At 49.0% G+C, this 19,585-nt stretch overlaps 1 protein-coding gene across 2 annotated transcripts in view; it reads left to right on the forward strand.

The window, feature by feature from the left end:
• Positions 1-19,585, forward strand: part of PTPRG (protein tyrosine phosphatase receptor type G) — a 678,048-nt gene that overhangs the window by 585,855 nt on the left and 72,608 nt on the right. For both annotated transcript variants that reach the window (XM_040994746.1, XM_040994747.1), the window contains exons 11-13: positions 3,828-3,877; positions 5,497-6,268; positions 18,256-18,388. In XM_040994746.1, the coding sequence (XP_040850680.1) occupies positions 3,828-3,877; positions 5,497-6,268; positions 18,256-18,388 (955 nt within the window). The remainder of the gene's footprint in view (positions 1-3,827; positions 3,878-5,496; positions 6,269-18,255; positions 18,389-19,585) is intronic.

The following is a 19,585-nucleotide window of genomic DNA, read 5'->3' on the forward strand; positions in this document are numbered from 1 at the left end:
TAACTATTCCAATAAATAAAAGGGAAAGAATAAAGCTTAGCCAATTCCATAGAAGCCTTGTTCAGAATAAATGAAATTCACTATAATGAATTTATATCTGGCTTTGAAGCATGAGGAAGCTGAATATTTACCTTATTATGGTAAATACAACAATATTTATGGTTTATAGAACATGACAATAAATATGTTATATTGGCCTTCCTGTGGCAAGAAAATAATAACAATAATAATGGCAAGCAAAATTTGTGACATGACTCACAGCTACGGAGCGTTTTCCCATAAATTGTCTCATCGGCACCTCACTTGGTGGCAGCTTGTAATGTAAGTGTTAGTTTACAAATGGGAAAATGATGTTCTCCAGGAACAGGAGAAAAATCGCTCAGCTGCCCAAGCAGAACTGGGTTTCCTACTGTCGATTGCAATCGTACATACACGGTAACGGGCAACCCCACGGAGTCCGTGTTACCCAGTACCCCAAGCCTTCAGCCACAGGGTGAAAAAAACAGATGCCCAAGCATTCAAAAAGCGTTTCTGCCATCAACAGCCATGCAAAACATGGCCTACAAAACCCCCTAGAGTCCCCCCTCGGAGTGCTTTTAAATAAAAACACAAAAAAAGGAACCAATTATATCCTCATGCCTTTGTCAAAATGTTTGGAACACATTCGCAGTACGGTTACATATGCCCTTTTTAAAATAAGCGTTGGGTAGCAAGTGGTCTGTTAGCTGCTGTGATTTCGGGGTAGTGGTGGACATGAGTAGTCCTCCTGGCATAGTCTGCAGGGCAGTGGGAAGCCAGCAAGCAGTGCTGAGATCGACTCCCTGCGCCGACCACCGAGGCTCAGGAGCAGGCCCTGCGAGAGCGGAGTGACAATGCCACTGGGGTTTGTGTCCTCGTGCTGTCACTAGCCCTGGTGTAGGAATGAAAGGCTGCATGCCGACGGAGTGGCTGCTTCAGTGCCGGCCTTCATTACAGTCAGTGCAAAGAGCACGCAGAGGAGGTCTCTGGGAGCTGTGTTCACCTGCCTGAGCCAGGGAGAGATGGGCCCAGGAGCAACACTGCAGTCCTGGAGCGCTGTGTTTAGTCTTGGCTGAGACCGTCACGGTGGCTTTCTGGACTGGCTTCTTTGACCTGGCATCTGAAGGGGTACTGAGATCTGGTTCCTTCTGTTCTCTGCATGTTCTCTGCCTTACACACTTTGCTGTTGACTGTGCCAGACAAATGCATGCTCCATCAAGGGTTACAAAGGCAGGTGCCCGTGGGACTGGGGATGGTGTACATACGAGGAAAGGGTGGGCCAGGAGCACTTGGAGGTCACGTGTTCACAGAACAGGGGATCACCAGCAGCATAGCGGCATGCCACCCCCCTGCATATTGGGCAATCCATTTTGCTAGCTGATGTGGTTTGGTGTAGAAGCCAGAAATTGATGTGTCGGTGGCAAATGCAGTTTGTAAAAAAAGAAGCTTGCGATCCAGACACATACATGCAGGTCACTTGCCATCCCTGGTTCAGTACACACCCCAGCGGGAGGGAGTGTGAATCGTTTTGGGAATTAAGATCTCTGCTCAGTGTTCAGTGTCATGCATGTTTAGGAGCGTGCTTTTCTAAAGTTCCTGGAAATACTGAGTTGAAAGATAAGTTTCTTTTGGTGCCAAACATTTTTAATTCACCGCATGGTTTTCATATTCTGCATATCATGAATTGTCAAAGATCCTCTATCTATGCCTGGCTTGAAGGGTTTTTTTTTTTTTTTTTTTTGCCCTGGATAAACCAATCCCATAGTTTGATTTTCCATGAGCTTTTTCAGCATGCTCGTCACCCAGAAGTAGATTTATACACTTGAGACACTACTACTCGTCTTTGAAATAACCAGAGGCACCGCTGAGCAGAGTGGTTCTGTTTTTGAAATGTCACTGTTTACATTATTTGCAGTAGTCAAAAGGCACGCACCACCCACAAGTGCACCAAGGCGTAAAGCAAAGGCCGCGTCGGTGCTGTGCGGTCTGATGTGGAGAGGGACGTTGTGACAGGTGCCACAGGATGAGTGGGTGCCTCTTGACATCCTGCTCTGTGAAGGATGCCAGTCACTGAGGGACAACAGCACGTGACTCCACGTCCAGGGAGTGTCTGGGCGAGTCAGGTGCACAGGAACAAAGGGGTTACCAGAGCTAAGGGGAAGCAGGCGACAGGGTGTTAACTTCAGTTCTTCAAGATGAAGAAGCTCTGGGAAGTATTGTGAGTCACAAACTGTCTTTAAGATGACAAATGTATGTGCATTTTACTACATCAAAATACATTTTTTTAAAACTCAGTGTTAAGTAGTTCAAGGGGAAGGGGCCTGCGTTGTTGCACAGCAGCATAAGCTGCCACCTGCAAGGCTGCCCACCCATGTCAGAGTGCCGGTTCAAGTCCTGGCTGTTCTGCTTCCAAGGCAGCTTCCTGCCTACGTACCTGGGAAGGCAGTGCTTGGGTCCCTGCCCCCACGTGAGAGATCTGGGTGGGGTTATGTTTCCTGGCTTCAGCCTGCCCCAGCCCCTAGCCAGTGAGACCATGGAAGGCATCAACCAGCAGATGGAAAATCTCTCCTCTCTGTCTCTCCCTCTCACTCTCTCACTTCTGTGTCTCTGAACCTGCCTATCAAATAAACCTTACAAAAAAAAATTGTCCATTTAAAAATAATAAAATTAGTGGGAGATCAGAGCTATAGGAAGTAATGAATGCGAGAAACTGTCTGGTTTAATAGAAAGCCTTCAGAACTGCTAAAGCAACAACAGTGTCATATGGGGTTTTAACGTATATGAAGAATAAAACACCACTGAACAAAGGCTGGAGCGAACGGACTTCAATGTTTACACAATTCTGACATGTTTAAATGGTGAAAGCACTACATTAAGATAAGTGGTAGTTTGTTTATTCTGCGTATTAGAGTCACAGAGTATAATCCTTTAAGAAATGAGTACCAAGGTCCCTGGCGGCATGGCCTAGCGGCTAAAGTCCTCGCCTTGAACGCGCCCGGGACCCCATATGGGCGCCGGTTCTAATCCCGGCAGCTCCACTTCCCATCCAGCTCCCTGCTTGTGGCCTGGGAAGGCAGTCCAGGACGGCCCAAAGCTTTGGGACCCTGCACCCGTGTGGGATACCCGAAAGAGGTTCCTGGTTCCTGGCTTCGGATTGGCACAGCACCAGCCATTGCGCTCACTTGGGGAGTGAATCATTGGACGGAAGATCTTCCTCTCTGTCTCTCCTCCTCTCTGTATATCTGACTTTGCAATAAAAAAATAAAATAAATCTTTAGCAAAAAAAAAAAAAAGAAAGCAATGAGTACCAAAAGTAGTAGAGAAGGAGCAGCGGAACAATATGATCCTACTTAAATGAAGTTCAAAAAACGCTGTGAGAGGCCCTAACGGTGGTTACCCCTGGGGGCTGGCTGGGCCGTGAGTGAGTAAGGCTTCATGCAAGCCTTCCAGTCTACAAAGCCCTGGAGAATGTCTGCATCTTAATAGGGCTGGTGTTACGTGGGTGTAACATCTGTGAATTGAGACATACGACGATTCAGGTACTTTACTCTTAGTTGAACCTCAGTAAAGCGAAAAACGGTAACAAAAATGAAAGCAGTGCTTAAGACAGGACAGCAAACTACTGTCCATGCCCAAAGTAAGCCAGCCAAGAAGTGTTTTATGGTTTTAAATGGTGACAGCTATCCAAAGAGCATAGTAATTTGTGACATGGGGAAATTACAAATAATTTAGACTCGTGCCCCTAAGTAGAGTTTTGTTGAAATAACAAAAGGCTGTATTGATTACAATGTAATTTCTTTATTTCTTAGCTAACACCACTCGAATATTCCAAGGGACCAGAATTGTGAAAACAGGAGTGGTAAGTAAGGAATGATAATTGATATGGGTGTCTGGTTGTTAATGTGCAGTGCAGAGTACGACCACAGGGTGGCGGCGTAATGTTGATAAACTGCTCAATGGGAAGCCATGAAAAAATCAGGACAAAATAACAGGACTCATTCTGTATCGCTCAGTACACGATAGAAACAAATCAATTAGCATCCCTAAAGGGCCATTTTATATACTTTCGTTGCGGTAAAAATCCTCTATACTTTTAATTATGTTTAGAATTGGTTAATATAAGAGAGTCAAGAGATATATCTGTTGCAAGCCTGCCATCTGACATATGCCAAAATCCACAGGTTGTCACTTGTCCAAAATTACCTGACTCTTGAGACTTCTCTTGAGTCGTAATTAATACATAAGTTTTCCCATTCCTGACACAACTAATACTGCCTATACAGGAATAATAAAAACAGTCCAGAATTATCTAGGTACTTTCTGGATTTCAGGCACATACAGTTTTGTTGCTTCGTCCTTCGGGCAACCCCAAGGACATTGATATTCCCACTGTACAGATGAGGAAACCAAGACCCGATGAGTTAAAGTCCTGTGCATCGCTGAGAGCAAGGGAAGGGTCCCCCAGTCAAGCCAGGCTGCCTGCCGTCTGCAGCCAGCACCCTCTCCTTCCTGGCATTTAGTTTTCTTTCCCCAATTTGAGTACTTAACTTTGCTCACTCAGATCTTCTCTAAGTAGCCCAGTTTTCCCACTGCAACCAGCTGATGATGTTACAAAGTCTTAAGCTCTCATTCTTGTTCTCAGCTGAATGCATGATAGATCGGAACAGGGGATGCCGGGTACCAGTTCCTAAGAACCCACTTGAAGTGAATGTGTCAGAGCCCGTATGAATCAAATCTCACAGCCAGGTCTGAGTGTAGTGTACTGGGGCAGAATGAACTGAGGTTGGGGTAGGCAGCCGTGCACCTGCAGCTGCCTGGCCTGCATCTAGGATCGGCTTCAGTTGAAATCCACGCATGGTTTTTCTCATGGTGCACGTCTTCAAGACCCTTGTGTTGGGGCGTAGGTTTTGCCATGGACAAACCCAGAGATTCTGGAACATGCAGGGCTGCACCACTGCCTGTGTGGAGGCATGCAGTGTAAGAGCGTTTCCAAAGCTTCCAGCATGGTGCGTGGCTGATGCACCTGCACACCTGGGCACACCCTTTCTTTCTTGGCGCACACACACACTCTGCAAGGGTGTGTGCGGAGATGCCCAGGATCCTTGCAGACCTAAGAGCCAGGAGCTGTGCCCAGGGAGGGAGCATCTGCCTCACTGCCACCCCAGGAGATGTGTCCTTCACACTCTTCCTATTGGCTACTTCCTGTTCCTTCTGACGGCGCCTTGAGTAGCCTTCACTTTTTTGCTACTTGCCCTCCTGCTGAGTGGCATCAGTGGAAATTTGAGCTTGATAATCCAGTTAAATGTGTCAGGTGAACAGTCATGGTCCGTCACTCCCGGTGTTGGCCCCTAATGGTTTTGGATGCCAGCTAGAATAGAGATAGGACAAATTAACGCCTCACGCCCAATGCACCCAACTGACACACTCCTGCTTTATCTTCCTGCCTTCCCTCCACCCTCCCTGGGGGCCCCTCTCAAGCCCACAGCCTCACCTGCCTCTTCCGCGGACATGGCACCCATCAGCTCGGGCTCCTCCACCTGGACCTCCTCTGGCATCCCCTTCTCCTTTGTTTCCATGGCGACTGGGATGGGCCCTTCCTCCAGCGGCAGCCAGGCCACCGTGGCATCGGTGGTCACCAGCACGCTCCTGGCCGGCCTGGGCTTCAGCGGTGGTGGCATCTCTTCATTCCCCAGCTCCGTGTGGCCCACGCGCCTCCCGACAGCCGGGGCAGCCGCAGGGGCCAGCAAACAGGCTGGCAGACCTGTCCTGGCCACGACGGAGGCCTTGGTTTCCCCGGGTCCCGATGGTGACTCGGCACCGACCAAGGATGGCGAGGGTACAGAGGAGGGGGAGAAGGATGACAAGAGCGAGGGCGAAGAGGGAGAACACGAGGAGGAAAGCGAGAAGGACTCGGAAAAGAAAGAGAAGAGCGCGGTGACCCATGCGTCTCGGGAAGGGAATGAGACGGAGGCCAGCCCCACTGACGTGGCTCCGGGAAGGACTGGGGAGCAGGGCGGCCATCAGACTATACCTGGGCACGGACAGGACCACGCTGCCATCGCCACGGAGCAGCCAGGCACCGCGCAGGACGTAGCCCCAGACCTGGAATCAGACATGGTCACCTCCACCCAGGAGTCCCCCACAGCCACAGAGGAGCAACCCTGGAGTGGCCCAGAGATGCCATCTAAGAAGCCCATGTCCCGAGGGGACCGTTTTTCTGAGGACAGCAGATTTATAACCGTCAACCCAGGTGAGTGGCGCCTGCCCGGCCAGGCTGCGGTTGTGGGCTGTTGGGGGCCGGGGTGGAGAGGGGAAGTGCTTCTTGCTCTTGCAGCTGTTCAAGGGCGCTTGGGAAAGTTGGTGCAAAGTGGAATGCAGGTTTGCTGGGGTGTAAAAGAACTTGCACTGACACATAACTCCAAGTGTCATCGAAGTATATGGTCTGCAAAAGCCACTCCTGGGTTTCGTTGTGTTTTGCATGAAAATAGGCTTTGCTCTTTTTCTAAATGTATGTATTTGAAAGGCAGAGAGAGGAGGGGGTTGGAGGGAATCCATCTTCCTCCTGAAGGTTCATTTCCAAAACAACCCCAACGAGTCAGGCCTGGCTTAAGCCAAGTCCAGATTTCCTGTGAAGGTGACAGGTCATAAGCACTTCAGCCAACTTCCACTGCTTCCCCGGGTGCCCTAGCAGAGAGCTGGTCCAGAAGAGGGGCAGCTGGGACTCAAAGCGGCCCTCATATGGGATGTTAGCATTGCAGTCAACAACTCATGTTGCTGTGCTGCAATGCCAGCCCCTGGACTTAGCTTCCAATTCCACCAAGCGTTTCCGGTTCCCTTATAGATTGACAAATGCATGTGCATGCTTGCATGTGCCTTCATATTTTGTTATAACAAGAACCTGTTCTGTTGTCTTTGCCAGAATCCGTCTTTCCTTAATGTTAAGTTTCCTTGTCTCAAGAAGACTCTAAGGACTCTGTTATAGCAGGACAGAGTGAGTTGGAAAGAGGGCCTTCTCGGCATGCTTCCTGTAAAAGGATTCCTTCCTCAGTTATTCTGCAGGTCTGTGAAGGCAGGGCCAGTTTTGTGCTGGGTCCAGGGCTGGATGCTGTGCTGGGGAGGCTCCGTCCCCGCCTCTGGCTACCCACAGCATCACCTGGAAGATGGCGGCTGGCCAGATTACATGCTGGGAGGTTAGGCGACAGGACCCTCAGGAGGCAAGGGACCCAGCAGATGAACTAGGGTTTTTCACTTGTGCAGTGGTAGCAGAGAATAGAATGCTGTCAGATTGGCAGGGACACCAAGGACCTGTTTTAACAGCAATAATAGTAATAATAATAATAATAAAGCCACTCATAGAAGTGAAATGTGAGGGCTGGTGCAATCGCTCAGCTCGCTGGTCCTCCACCTTCAAGCTCCAGGATGCCTTATGGGCACTGGTTCATGTCCCGGCCGCTCCACTTCCCTTCCAGCTCTCTGCTTGAGGCCAGGGAAAGCAGTGGAGCACAGCCCAAAGCCTTGGGACCCTCCACCCACGTGAGCGACCCAGGAGAAGCTCCTGGCTCCTGGTTTCAGATCAGCTCAGCTTCGGCTGTTACAGTCACTTGGGCAATGAACCAGCAGATGGAAGATCCTTCTCTCTGTCTCTCTTTCTGTAGATCTGCCTTTCCAATTAAAATGAATAAATCAAACAAAAAGACAGTGGAAGGTGACAGCAAAGGAGCTGTCTGGAGCTCACACTGGCTGTGTGCATGAGCGGGTTTATAGCTGGAAAGGCCAGGGCCTTGCTCATGTGGCCCCACATACGGGATGCTCAAAGCTTAATGAGCACCTTTAGTAGTTTCTGCAAGGTAGCTGCAAGTGCAAGGGCTTGCTATTGTTGTGAGGGATTTTCTTAGTAAAAAAATTCTTCATTTTGCCAGGCTACAAGATGTTTAGCAACAATTTTTTTTTTTTTTTTTACATCTAAGCTGTTGTGGAGTTATAAGCGTGCAAAAAAAAAAGCAACTGGTAAATATTTATTTGCTTTTGCACTTGTAAACATTAAAATTCATCTAAAGCTGAGATCTCGTATGTTAAGATACAACTTAGAATAAATTTTCATGCTTTGAATTTTCTTTCCTTTTAAAGCTTGTATGGACTATCTTTTTTTAAGTTGGGAGTCTCCTCTGTGTATGGCATCAGCGAGTGGTACCCAGTGGCCATCTTTGGGGTAAAGGCAGTCTGAGGTCATTCGTGAAGCTATTCCTGGGTGAATGTGACCTTCTCCCTAGGGACTGCTGTGAAAAAGGAAAACGAACTTGTGCATTTAAAGTTAGCAAAGAAATATCATTTAATGAAATGCTCACTGTTTGTTAGTTGCTGAGCACACATTGGGCATAGAAAATACAACAAGACAGAGTTCCTCTCTTTGGAGTTACGTATGCCAGTGGGGGACCTGGAGGATGGTCTAGTGAACAGACAGAGGGCTTGAAAGGGCATTCGTTGCTGCAGCTGGGGAGGGGGAGAGCGTGACACTGAGTAACAAAGGATGCAGACCCCGGTGGTGAGAAGAGTCCAGTCTTGTGAAGAAGCAAGGGGCAGAATCAAGATTGCAACAGCAGCGAGTCCAGAGACCTGTTCAATGGGGGCTGGAGCAGGGGCTATGGAGCAGCTCTGCAAAGGCTGGTGTGCTGGGACCCCAGAGGGCAAGCAGAAGTGAGGGACAGCAGGCGGGGGAGCACAAAGGGCTTGTCGCCCATGCTGCAGATCCGATGCTACTTGAAACAGGAAACAAGGGGTGGCTTTGGCCAGGACAATGATGCACCTGGTGAACTTGGGTGGAAAAGCACCCAGAGGAGGTAGGAGGGTTCAGAATATCCTGTTAGGAGCCGGCTCTCCACACGGCCTTAGACCCATGTGTCTTCTCCAAAGATGAGTGGTCAACTTGGAATTGGTTGTTGAACCCTCTGGAATGAGGGCTCCGGCAAAAACCATGTTCTCACCTGTTCTTCTGCACTGTTTCTTGGACCACACTCTTAGGAAATGGGAGCGTTCGGAGCTTAGGTCAAGAGCATTCACACCTTAAGTGACTAGATAGGGGTGTTGTCTGGAACTGCTCCAGCTAAGTGCGAATGAGTTACTGTCAACATCTAGACTCCAGAGAAAGATGGGGGGAAAGGATGGTGCCCTTGGGGACTTCCAGCCTCAGCATGCGTCTCCATGTTCAAATCCTAAGTTATCTGAATAGGTCTCCATCTTGGCAGAAGAGGCTTTTAGATTCCGATCAACCCAGTAGGCTCTGCTCATTGTTCAGGCAAGGTCCATGGGCAGATCTCAGCTCGTCGTCATCAGCTGTAAAGTGGGACAGTAATGTACCTCAGTGCAGGAGGTGTCTGTCTGTGACAAGGACAGAGGAGCTCACCGTAGCCCCAGTAGCACACAGGAGTGGAGGTCACTGCAGAGGCCCCTATCAGGTCTCCTTGCAGTCATTCATCATGGATGTTACAGAGCATGGCAGTAACGGTCCCCAGGTAGTTAGTAAAATTGACCTCTGTAGCGTGGGCCTTGGAGTTTGGACAATGGGTTTGATTCCCAGCTCTGCCTCCTGATTCTGCAGATGGGCACGCTGGGAGGCAGCAGGTGCCAGCTTTGGTAGTATATACCTCCTACCTGGTATGGGAGATCTGGTTTGAGTTCCTAACTTGGGGTGTTAACCTAACCCAGTCCTAGCCACTTTGGGGTGAAGGCAGTAAGCTCTACCATCAGTCTAGGACCCTCCCACGTCCTACAGTGTCTCTCATCCCATCCTCCACCTCCCCTTCTCTGCTCCCTCCAGCCCAATTTTATCTTTCAGGAGATCACCATCACTTCAATATTAGTAGTGATTTGTTTTAAAGAGTGTAGATACACTTTTGCTTTAATCTGTTTTACTTGTAGTTTTTCTTCATGCCAAAGCCAAAACAACTCATATTAATCAATATTTATTCCCTTTGAAAAGAGCGATGGTTAAAGTACAGATGATGCTACATTTCTGCAGGTAGCTGCCAAAGAGTCGTTAATGTTGGATAGTCCTTTTCAGTACCATAAAGCTAGTAGCTGTAGCATCCTCTCCCCGGGGAGCAGAGAGGGACTTCTGTGAAGTCAGCCACCTGCTATTATGCAGGGTAGGACCCAGTGTGGTAAGAGGCAAACAGACCATATCATTTCCTCTTTCCCTAAGGACTCTGTTCTAATTCAGCGAGAATACCTAGCAAGGCAGAAATACAGGGAAGGTTACACATGCCGCCCATTTATAGGGTAAGTTCTGACATTAAAAGTATTAGCAGAGGCCAGTGTGGTGGCATTGGTGGCAAAAGCACCACCTGCAATGCTGTCATCCCATGTGGTTGTGGTTCCTGTTCTGGCTGCCCCATTTCTTATCCAGCTCCCTGCTAATAGCACAAGAAAAGCAGCAGAAGATGTTGCAAGGGCTCTGGCTTCTTCCTGGCCCAGCCCTAACTGCTTCAGACATTTGAAGAGTGAACCAGCAGATGGAAGATCTGTCTGTTTTTCCATCTTGCTCTCTGTAGCTCTAACTTATAGATAAATATGTCTTTTCTTAGTGCATTTTTTTTTTACACAGTCCAAATTAAATACATCTGAGGATAGTTAGGAACCACTGATGTTTGATCTGTACTGTAATGTCAATGGATGTGATTGCCACTGCCCTGGCAAGTTCTTTGAAGGATTGGAGGCCTGTAAAAAGGCACTTGCTCTCAGCAGTGCCTTTCTCTAGCATCTGTTTAGTACAGAGCCCTCTGCTGGCCGTGTGCTGTATGGAAATCCAGTCTAGGGTCCCTCACTCACAAATCCCAGCCTAAGCATGGAGGTGGATCCAGAAGCCAGATGATGCAAAGAAATATCCTTGGGGCAGCGTGCCCACATATAAGTGTATATGAGCGGGCACAGCACTGCTTCCTTATATCAAGGAAGCTCTCTCCAGCAGACACATGCTTCTCAGAACCCCAGTGTATAAACACAGACCCTCTCAAGGGTTGGTGGCTGCCTTTTCCAGGTTGAACCCAAGCCAGGTCCTACAGGGATGGGACCAAGGTTCAAGGCCTAGAAACCCACAGGTTACAGGCCAGATCCTGCCCAAGGGCCCCTTTTTAAAGTCCCAGGAACTAAAAGTGGACAGGGTTGGGCAGACATAAGTTTCTGTTCTGTGTTGAGCCAGCATGGAAGGTGCTGAGCTCCAAACACCCCATTTCTTGGGGCAAACCCGGAGCTGCCTGTTTAGAGCCTTTGAGTTCCAGTGGATCTACCATGGGAGCCTGTGGTTACAGAAATAGCATCCTCCATTCACATTTATTCCATAGCTTGTGTCACATGCTCTGAGACATTCTTGCGATGGCTGTGCTGCCATCACTGTCATCCCAGGCCTCTGGAGGTTAAGGAACATGCACATGACAAGATAGGGCTCAAGTCTGATTCTGAGTCCGCAGTTCACGGGAGTCCAGGCACATGATGCTGTCACTTGCTTGGCTTGGGAACTAGCTCCCAGAGTGAGCAAGGCAACATGATTTCAGATGAATGTTATCTATGTGGGGACTAGTTTGATGTGTGCTTCTAGAAGACTTACCAGTTTTCCATTGGCAGAACAGAAGTAATGTTCATTATTTATAGTTCAAGTTGTTTGCTTATTTGATTTAAAAGGCAGAGAGAGACACACACACAGAGAAATCTTTCACCTGCTGGTTTCACTGTCTTGATGCTATTAACAGCCAGGACTGGGCCAGGGTGGCATGAGGAGCCAGGAACACAATGTGAGTCTGTGACATGGGTAGCAAGGACTGCATCCCCGGAGCCATCATCACTGCCTTGATGGGAAAGATGAGATGGGAATGGGGAGCTCGAAGTTCAACCCAGGCATCCTAAGATGGGAAGCTGGTGTCCCAAGCTACATCTTAACCTGCCGTACAGAACACCCACCTCTCAAGTTTCCTTTTTGAAGTTTGCTTGAAGGGGGGAGATAGAAAAAGTCGGCATTTGCAAATAATAATGAGTAGTCGTTCAGATTCTGAAAGATAGGGTGGAAGTCATGAATGCAACGGCTAGCTAGCTGCCTAGGCTGTTGGCAACATCCACAATGAGCTTTATTTAAAATCAGTGATATGCAGTGTTGGTGTGGACTGCCAGAAGTGAAACCTAAGGCAGGTCTGGTTGACCAGTTGCCTTTCACTGAATGGACGGCACTTGCTCTAGTGTGTGGCTTATCCCTGCCCTGGGATACCAGCTTCCCTACCAGGACGGTGAGTGCTAGCTCAGAGGAGGCCAGCAGACTCTGCAGCTGCCCACAGAGCTTAGTTTTGTCCTTCAAGATATCTGAGACTTTGCCCTATAAGTCATCCGTGAATTGTGACAGATGGTATGCATCTTGCAGCAGGAAGGCCTTTTGCCTTTCCCCCTACTTCCCCCAGGACACTTCCTTTCAAATGCATGCATATATACAAACATACTTATGTCATCAATGTGAGAATAGAGTTAGTACCCTCTTGTCCTAGATGAACCTGGAGGGTACAAGCTAATGCAGCAAACCAGCCAAATACTGTTGGACTTGGCGTGCATATGGGGTCAAGACTGGGCCGACTCAGGTAGAAGGGCAGTTTCCAGGGGCTTGGGGAAGGACTGGGACAATTAGTTAGAGGAATCAGTTGCATAAAAATGTATATTTGCCCAACTAAACTGGTTGAGAAACACTCAGGATAGTAAGTTACATGCTTTTTTTTTTTTGTCCCTGTAATCTTTTTTTATTGCATTTTAAAATTTTATTTTATGATACAGTTCCATAGGCTCTAGGATTTCCCCCTTCTACCTCTCTTCCAAATCCCCTATATTATTACAATAGTGTGGTCTTTCAGAAACAGTCATAAGTCTGTCATTCTGCTATCCAAGTGTATCTTGACATTGTAAGCGTGGAAAATGGCAGAAAGTCCAGCACCCTATTGTCAAGATATATTTAACAGATTTTCTTTATTTGAAAGAGAAAGAGAAGCTTCTGTCTACTGATTCATTCACTTCCCATATGTGACAACAGCCAGGGCCGGGCCAGGACGAATCCAGGAGGCCTGGAACTTGACCAAGCATTTGTGTCATCACCTGCCACTTTTTCAGGTGCATTTGCAGGAGAATGGGCCTGAAGTGGAGCAGCTAGGGCTGGAATTGCAACTTCTGATAGGAGATGCCAGTGATGCTGGTAGTGACACTCCTGCTGGCCTACAATGCCAGCTCCACAGGCTTATTTTTTTAAAAAGCAGCCCCCTTACTTCCCAGACATAGGTCTTTTTTTTTTTTTTTTAAGAATAGTAGTATTCAGAACAAGTGCAATGAAATTGCCAGTGCTGGGGAACATACTGTATATTTATGAGTCTAATTCATCCTTTTCTTCATCTTTCTGGAAACATGAAAGATTCCTGCTTTTCCCCTACTCGTCCGAGTGGTCTTTCTGCCCTCAGCTTGTTTCAGTTCTGAACGTGTGCAGGCTTCCGTACTGTGGCACACGTGGAACCCATACCACGGGATACGAAGCGGCTCCGTGGCGTCCATCTGATGCATTGCCGCCTGCAGCATTTTATAGTACATTGTACTCCGTTTTTATCTGCTTCTACTGGGATGAGAGCCAAGCCAGTAAAAGGCAAACAGCATTAATTCAGTGATGACATATGCCACTGAAAACTGTTTTTCTTTTCTTTTTTTTTTTAAATTTTTTTTTTAAAAGCAGAATGGAGGCACTTGACTCATTCTGTCTGGTGCTGAAGTTACAACAGGGAGCAGGAAAGGCTGTGCTGATACCACTGCACCTGGCCCTCTGCAGAAGCTGAGCAAACGCAACATTTTGCCCCAGGTTGCATTTGGAAGATATTTCCAGAGCAGGTGAGGGCTCTGCACCCAGGCCGGGCTCCTGCCCCTCCCAGCACCTGTTTGTCACGTAGCATATTCGGTGCTGGGAGAGTGTCGTGAAGACCACCTGACACCCTTTGTCCAATTTTTATTTTTCACATCAGCAAGAGGCAGTGCTGAGAAAATAGGGCAAAGATGCAAGGTTCATAATAGACTGTTGTTAGTTTTGAGTTAGTTGAAAGGAAATACTTTCCGCTGTGTTGAGCCAGGTTAGAGAACTGTTAGCATCAGGATTTTTTGCTTTTGGTCGTAAAGCCTTTTAATGTATTTTAATTTTTTAGAAGCTTATTTACAAGACAGGGAAAAAGATATTCATAGAAAGGGAAAGAGGAGAGAACAAGAGACAGCGAGTGAGGACTGCCCCTGTAATAGCCAGTGCTGGGCCAGGCTGAAGCCAGCAGCAAGAAACCCGAACACTGTCTCTCACATGGGTGGCAAGGTGAGGGCCACCTCCATGCTGCTAGGATTTGTGGGTGTTACAAGTCACTATATCAAACGCCCACCCCGTGAGTCTTCAGTTGTGTTAAGACCCAACTTTGTGTTGTTTTGCTGATTTATTGGCTAACAGTGCCACCCTGAGGCTGATGAGACTGGTTAGTCCTCAGGCCATTGTCTGCTGCTTTCTGTGGCTCATTAGCAAGAAGCAGGATTACAAGTGGAGCAGATGGGACTAGAACCGGTGCTCCTCCAGCATAGGATGCTGGCATTGCGAGCGGCAGCTTAACCCACTGCACCACAATGCCAATCCCACTTTGCTAACATTTGAACTGTGAGCCCATGATGTTACTTGACCTCTGGCCATATACATTCTGTAGATATGATTTGTGCAACTTATGAGATTATAGATTATTATGATATTGTAGATTATCTCATTTAATCCTTTGGACTATGCTGGAGAGGTTCTGTCATCTCTCTGCCTCTGACAGATGACAAAATAGGAACAGAGATGGCCAGTCACTTACCTAGAGACACACAGCTAGGAGGGTCGGAGCCAGAATTCTTCCTCAAGTTGGCCTGTGACACATAGATCATAGCACATAACACATTGGGTCAGGCGTGCCAAGGGGCACACAGTGTGAGTCTCTGCAGACCACAGCATGGGGCAGGTTGGGGGATTGTGCTGGCGGGCTGAAGCCACACGAGGGGGCAGGTGTGTGCCCCAGGTGCAGCATGCCGCGCTTTCCTGCCAGTTCCTGCAAGTGTGTTGTTTTATCATTCAGATCGGCGGGGGAAGTTTGTGAGGGCGAGATGTGCGATGCAACCTTGTCTCATGGCAGACCTGAAGGTTCCGGCTTCTGACCAGCAGGCTCATCACACGCAGGCCGCTGTGAATGCCTGGCCTGCCCAAAGTCTGTGATCGCCCCGTGCCCGGCCTCCATGCTTTCATCTGTTCCAGGCATGACTCAGATCCAGTAGACACACAGGGAGAGCTCGCTGTGCTGGGACACGGGTAAAGGTGGTGCTGATGGTGGGGATGGAAAGGGCAGAATCCCTACCGCTGATGGTAGGACAGAGCTGACGATCACAGACATCAGGTGCTTAGAGGTACCAGTCAGCAAGAGTGTGTGTGATTTCTTGAAGCTTAAAGTACTGCAATACAGTAAGGAATAAAATCATCCTCATTTACAGAAGAGGCAGTGAAGGCACAGGGACGTTAGTTAGCTTGTCCCAGAGTTGCACAGCTAGTAGGAAAAAGCAGGTGTGCTGTACTTGTGTACACAGCCCCACCTTTGGGGTCCGACAGAGGAGAGAACCATTACACTCGTGATGCTTGCAGTAGGAGCCATAGGAGATGATGAGGATAATGATGCCAGACATGCTTTCGGAACCAAGATGGGCCAGCAGGGACAAAGGCAGAGAGATGAGACCTCAGCCCAGCGTGGTCAGTGGTAGGGTGAGTGTGGCCAGACCACTGCAGGATATGGGAAGACGCCACTGCTGTCCCTCCTGTTCAGAGACTCCACCTTACCAGGAGGGCAGGGAGGGGTTAGTTCTTCAGGGAAGGGGCTGGAGCAGGTCACCCAGGAAAGGAATTCAGTTCCAGGCTCTGGGAATCAGGAAGACCAGACCCTGCCGTGAATTTGAAAAAGCGAAATGAACTTCACCAGGCCCCTTATGGAAATCCACCAGTGCCATTCCTTTCTGCCTGGCCTTTATGTATGTCCAACACTTGAGCAGATTCAGCTGCCTGCCTTAAGTCAGGCCCCAGTGATCCTGTTAGCAGATTAATGTTCTTAGGTCTTCCACTCACTTGCCAGGGACTTGCCAGGGACTTGCCAGGGACTTGCCAGGGACTTGCCAGGGACTTGCCAGGGACTGCCTGTTTGGAGGCTGGGACTTCAGAGAGTATGTAGCTGCTCTGCAGCCTCCCCCAGGAAAATAAGGACAGCGTACCTGAAGCCTGCCCTGGAGCCCAGCCCTGAGCCAGGCGAGCGCTGACTGCAACACCCTGTCTTCTCTGGCCCATTGCTATCTCGTGTCGTAAGAAGGAACGTGTCTTGGTGGACACAGTCTTCTGCGTTCTGTGGGCATCAGATGAGGACTTGAAACACTCAGCTGTGGAGAAGGAAGGAAGGACAGATGTCACGATCAACACAGAGCTTTGCGTGTGATTTCAGGGACCCTGGGAGGGACCAGTCAGCATGGCATTGCTAAACCCACTCGATGGACCCACGAGTGGTCAGTGTTTTCTTGACCAGGGACCTGGGTTTGCATACAGGTCCCCTCTCGCCCCATATGCTGCTGGTGCCACCATTTCCCCTGTGTGCTAATGACTGGGTTATATGTCCTCCTATAGCCCAAGGGGCCCATTTCTTCTGGTCTGTATCAATAGCCAGGTGTTCCTGGTTTTGTCTTACCTGTGAGTAGGGCATCAGCCTGGCTCCACCTGAAAGGAAGGAAGCAATTAGGGGCAAGTGTGTTACCACACGGTGAATGGTGCCATCACGTGTGTTTTTGTGACTCTGGAGTCTTAGCTCTTTAAATCTCTGTTCTCAAGGCCAATTATTATTATTTTTTTTTTCCTGCTCAACCCACCTTTTCTCCCTGGGAAATGCAGCTGATTAGCCCTGCAGTGGGACAGACTGGGCTGGCTGAATGCTGGCCTCATTTTTGACACAGAGCAGGAGGAATCCTTGCTGAGCCCAAGTCAAAACCAGCAGCCAGGCTCTTCAAGGACTTTGTACCTTATGGCTGCCGTCAGCCCGAGCTCCCCGCCCACCAGCCTCCCGTGACTGCCTCTGTGCACAGGTGCACCTGTGCTCTTCTCAACCTCCCCCCCCCGTGGGAGCTTAATTGGAGCCACCTGGTGGTTTACAGGCATCCATAGACCTCACTACCAGGTTCAAGGGGATAATAGGAGCCCTCGCTGAGACTCCTGGGAACTTCTAAAGATCCTCGGCCCAGCGACGTGGAGGAAGGCGCTGTCTGGGTAAGAGGTTGCCCAAGGGAGAATCCTGGCCGACTTTGAACGCCTAGATGGTGGCTGCTGCTGTTAAAGGGGGCAGCTGTGTGCCTGGCAGCTGGGCAAGACCTGGCTTCTGGTTTGGCGGTTTTTTTTTTTTTTTTTTAAGGAAGGACGAAGTGAGTAGGTGATGGGATGGGAGGAAAAACTGGGGAATTGGGTTGGAAGGAAACCAGGACCTCAGGGCATAAGGGTTGGGGGAAGAGACATGCAGAAGACCCAGGGTGCTCCTTCGGGCTGTGCTGAGTTTCTAGTTTGGCTCCAGGGCATGAGGACCACTGCTGTAGTCCAAGTCCCCACCATCACCGTTGGCCAGGAGGATAGGGCTTTTTCCACCGTGTCTGTCAGGTGTTACAGGGGGAGGGATAGTGGGTGCTAAGTCGACAAAGAAGAGGCAGCTGTTTACAGAAGCCTTGTTAAATCCACTGTGCTCTTCCTCCTGCCTTTGTCCGGGGGGGGGGGGGGGGGGCTTGCAGATTTATCTCTTCCCAAGGACTCGGACAGCTTCCTCCACGATTCCAAAAGCCCCTCTAGATTGTAGTGCTCTTGGCGTTGCAGCCGACTGTCCGTCCGCGTCTTGTGACTACTCTCATTAAAAGCCAGCTGCATTCCATCTGCAGCTCCATGCCACTGGTGGCTACAAAAGGGAGTCTACAGGAAATGACCAGTGTGGGCTGGCACCAGGTGGGAAATGGAGAGAGCTGCGGAGTTGCCCCTTCTTGCCCAGGGACAGCCGCTAAGCCAGCAGGCCAGTTCTCCAGACACACCGTGCCCTGCTCGAACGGGACTCCGCGTCCCTCCCTGGCTCCCCAGCTCCACTCGCGCCTCCCTCTAACTGAGCCGGTTTCTCTCTTTAGCAGAAAAGAACAGCTCTGGAATGATAAGCCGCCCTTCTCCAGGGAGGATGGAGTGGATCATCCCTTTGATCGTGGTATCAGCCTTGACCTTCGTGTGCCTCATCCTTCTCATTGCTGTGCTAGTTTACTGGAGGTGAGTAAGCCGGCGGGCATCCACAGGGTGGACATATGGGGGTCAGCTGGGAAAGGGGGAGCCCAGGATGTCTTCCTTTAGATAGATGAGGCAGCTTGAGCTCAGGCACCTGGGAGACCCTGTTGTCCCCACCAGATGGCAGCCCTGAGCCCCTTTTTGAAGTCCTGACCCTTCTTTCCATCTGGATTTATTGATTGTGAGTGAAGGATTGGGAAGATCCAAGTTCAAATCCCATTTCCACAACAAATTGAGGTGATGAACCTACAAAAACTAGTCTGAGTCATTGCACTTCCTGTTTTCTGAAACCACGATGTAGTTCAGATTATTTTTTGCGGGGAGGAGCCGTTTGCTGAAAATTAGAAAAGAAGACCATGCTGTGATGTTGAGTACATGTAAGAGGGAAGTGGCAGACTAGATGAACAATGTGGCTCTTACTATTATTGCTGAACTTGTTCTCCACTACTTGAAGGAGAGAACCGGCAGCCTCTGTTTTTAAGGCCCTGAGTTTTTTTGCTGTCTCGTCTTCTGCAGTTTGAGTGATCAGACTGGCCTGCTTGGTTGGCCTGGCTGCATTCCTCTCTGATCAGTGCAGAAACCTCTGCCCTTTGCCTAGTAAGTTTCACCAGTGAGAGACAGGGAGCATGTCTTTCACTCTTCTTCCCAGCTTCTTCTCATTCAATCAGCTCTGAGCCCCTGCTGTAGGCCACACGGTATTGTAGGCACTGGTTATAGAAAAGTAAGTAAGATTTGATCTTAGTAGATGAGACAGGTGAAGCCAACAACCTGAGCATCTAATTCTCCAGATGTCAAGTATATCATGAAGAAAACAGAATCTGAAAAGAGATTGGGTTTGCTAGGCCTGAGGGATTGTAGTTCAGAATGCACGCCAAAGGCCTAACTGGGAGATGAAGTTTGGTGAAATACTTTTGAGGAGGGAACCAAGTGGATTCCATCTGCGATCAGTTTAAGCAAAAGCAGCAGCCTGTTCTGAGGCACAGGCAAACCCACGGCAGAACAGCCAGAGTGGCAGAAGACTGTCAGGAAGAAAGGGGTAGGGATGTTGGGTGTTGCCCAACCATTCTTAAGGCATGACCTTTCACCCTGATGGGCAGATTAGTTCAGAAGAGTCTTGTTACCTGACTTGAGGATCTCTTGGGCTGCTATGTTGAACATAATCCAAAGAGGAACTAGAGCAGA

Source organism: Ochotona curzoniae, unplaced genomic scaffold, assembly GCF_017591425.1.
Source record: "Ochotona curzoniae isolate NIBS_2020 unplaced genomic scaffold, NIBS_Ocur_1.0 contig_908, whole genome shotgun sequence".
Classification (NCBI taxonomy): Eukaryota; Metazoa; Chordata; class Mammalia; order Lagomorpha; family Ochotonidae; genus Ochotona; species Ochotona curzoniae.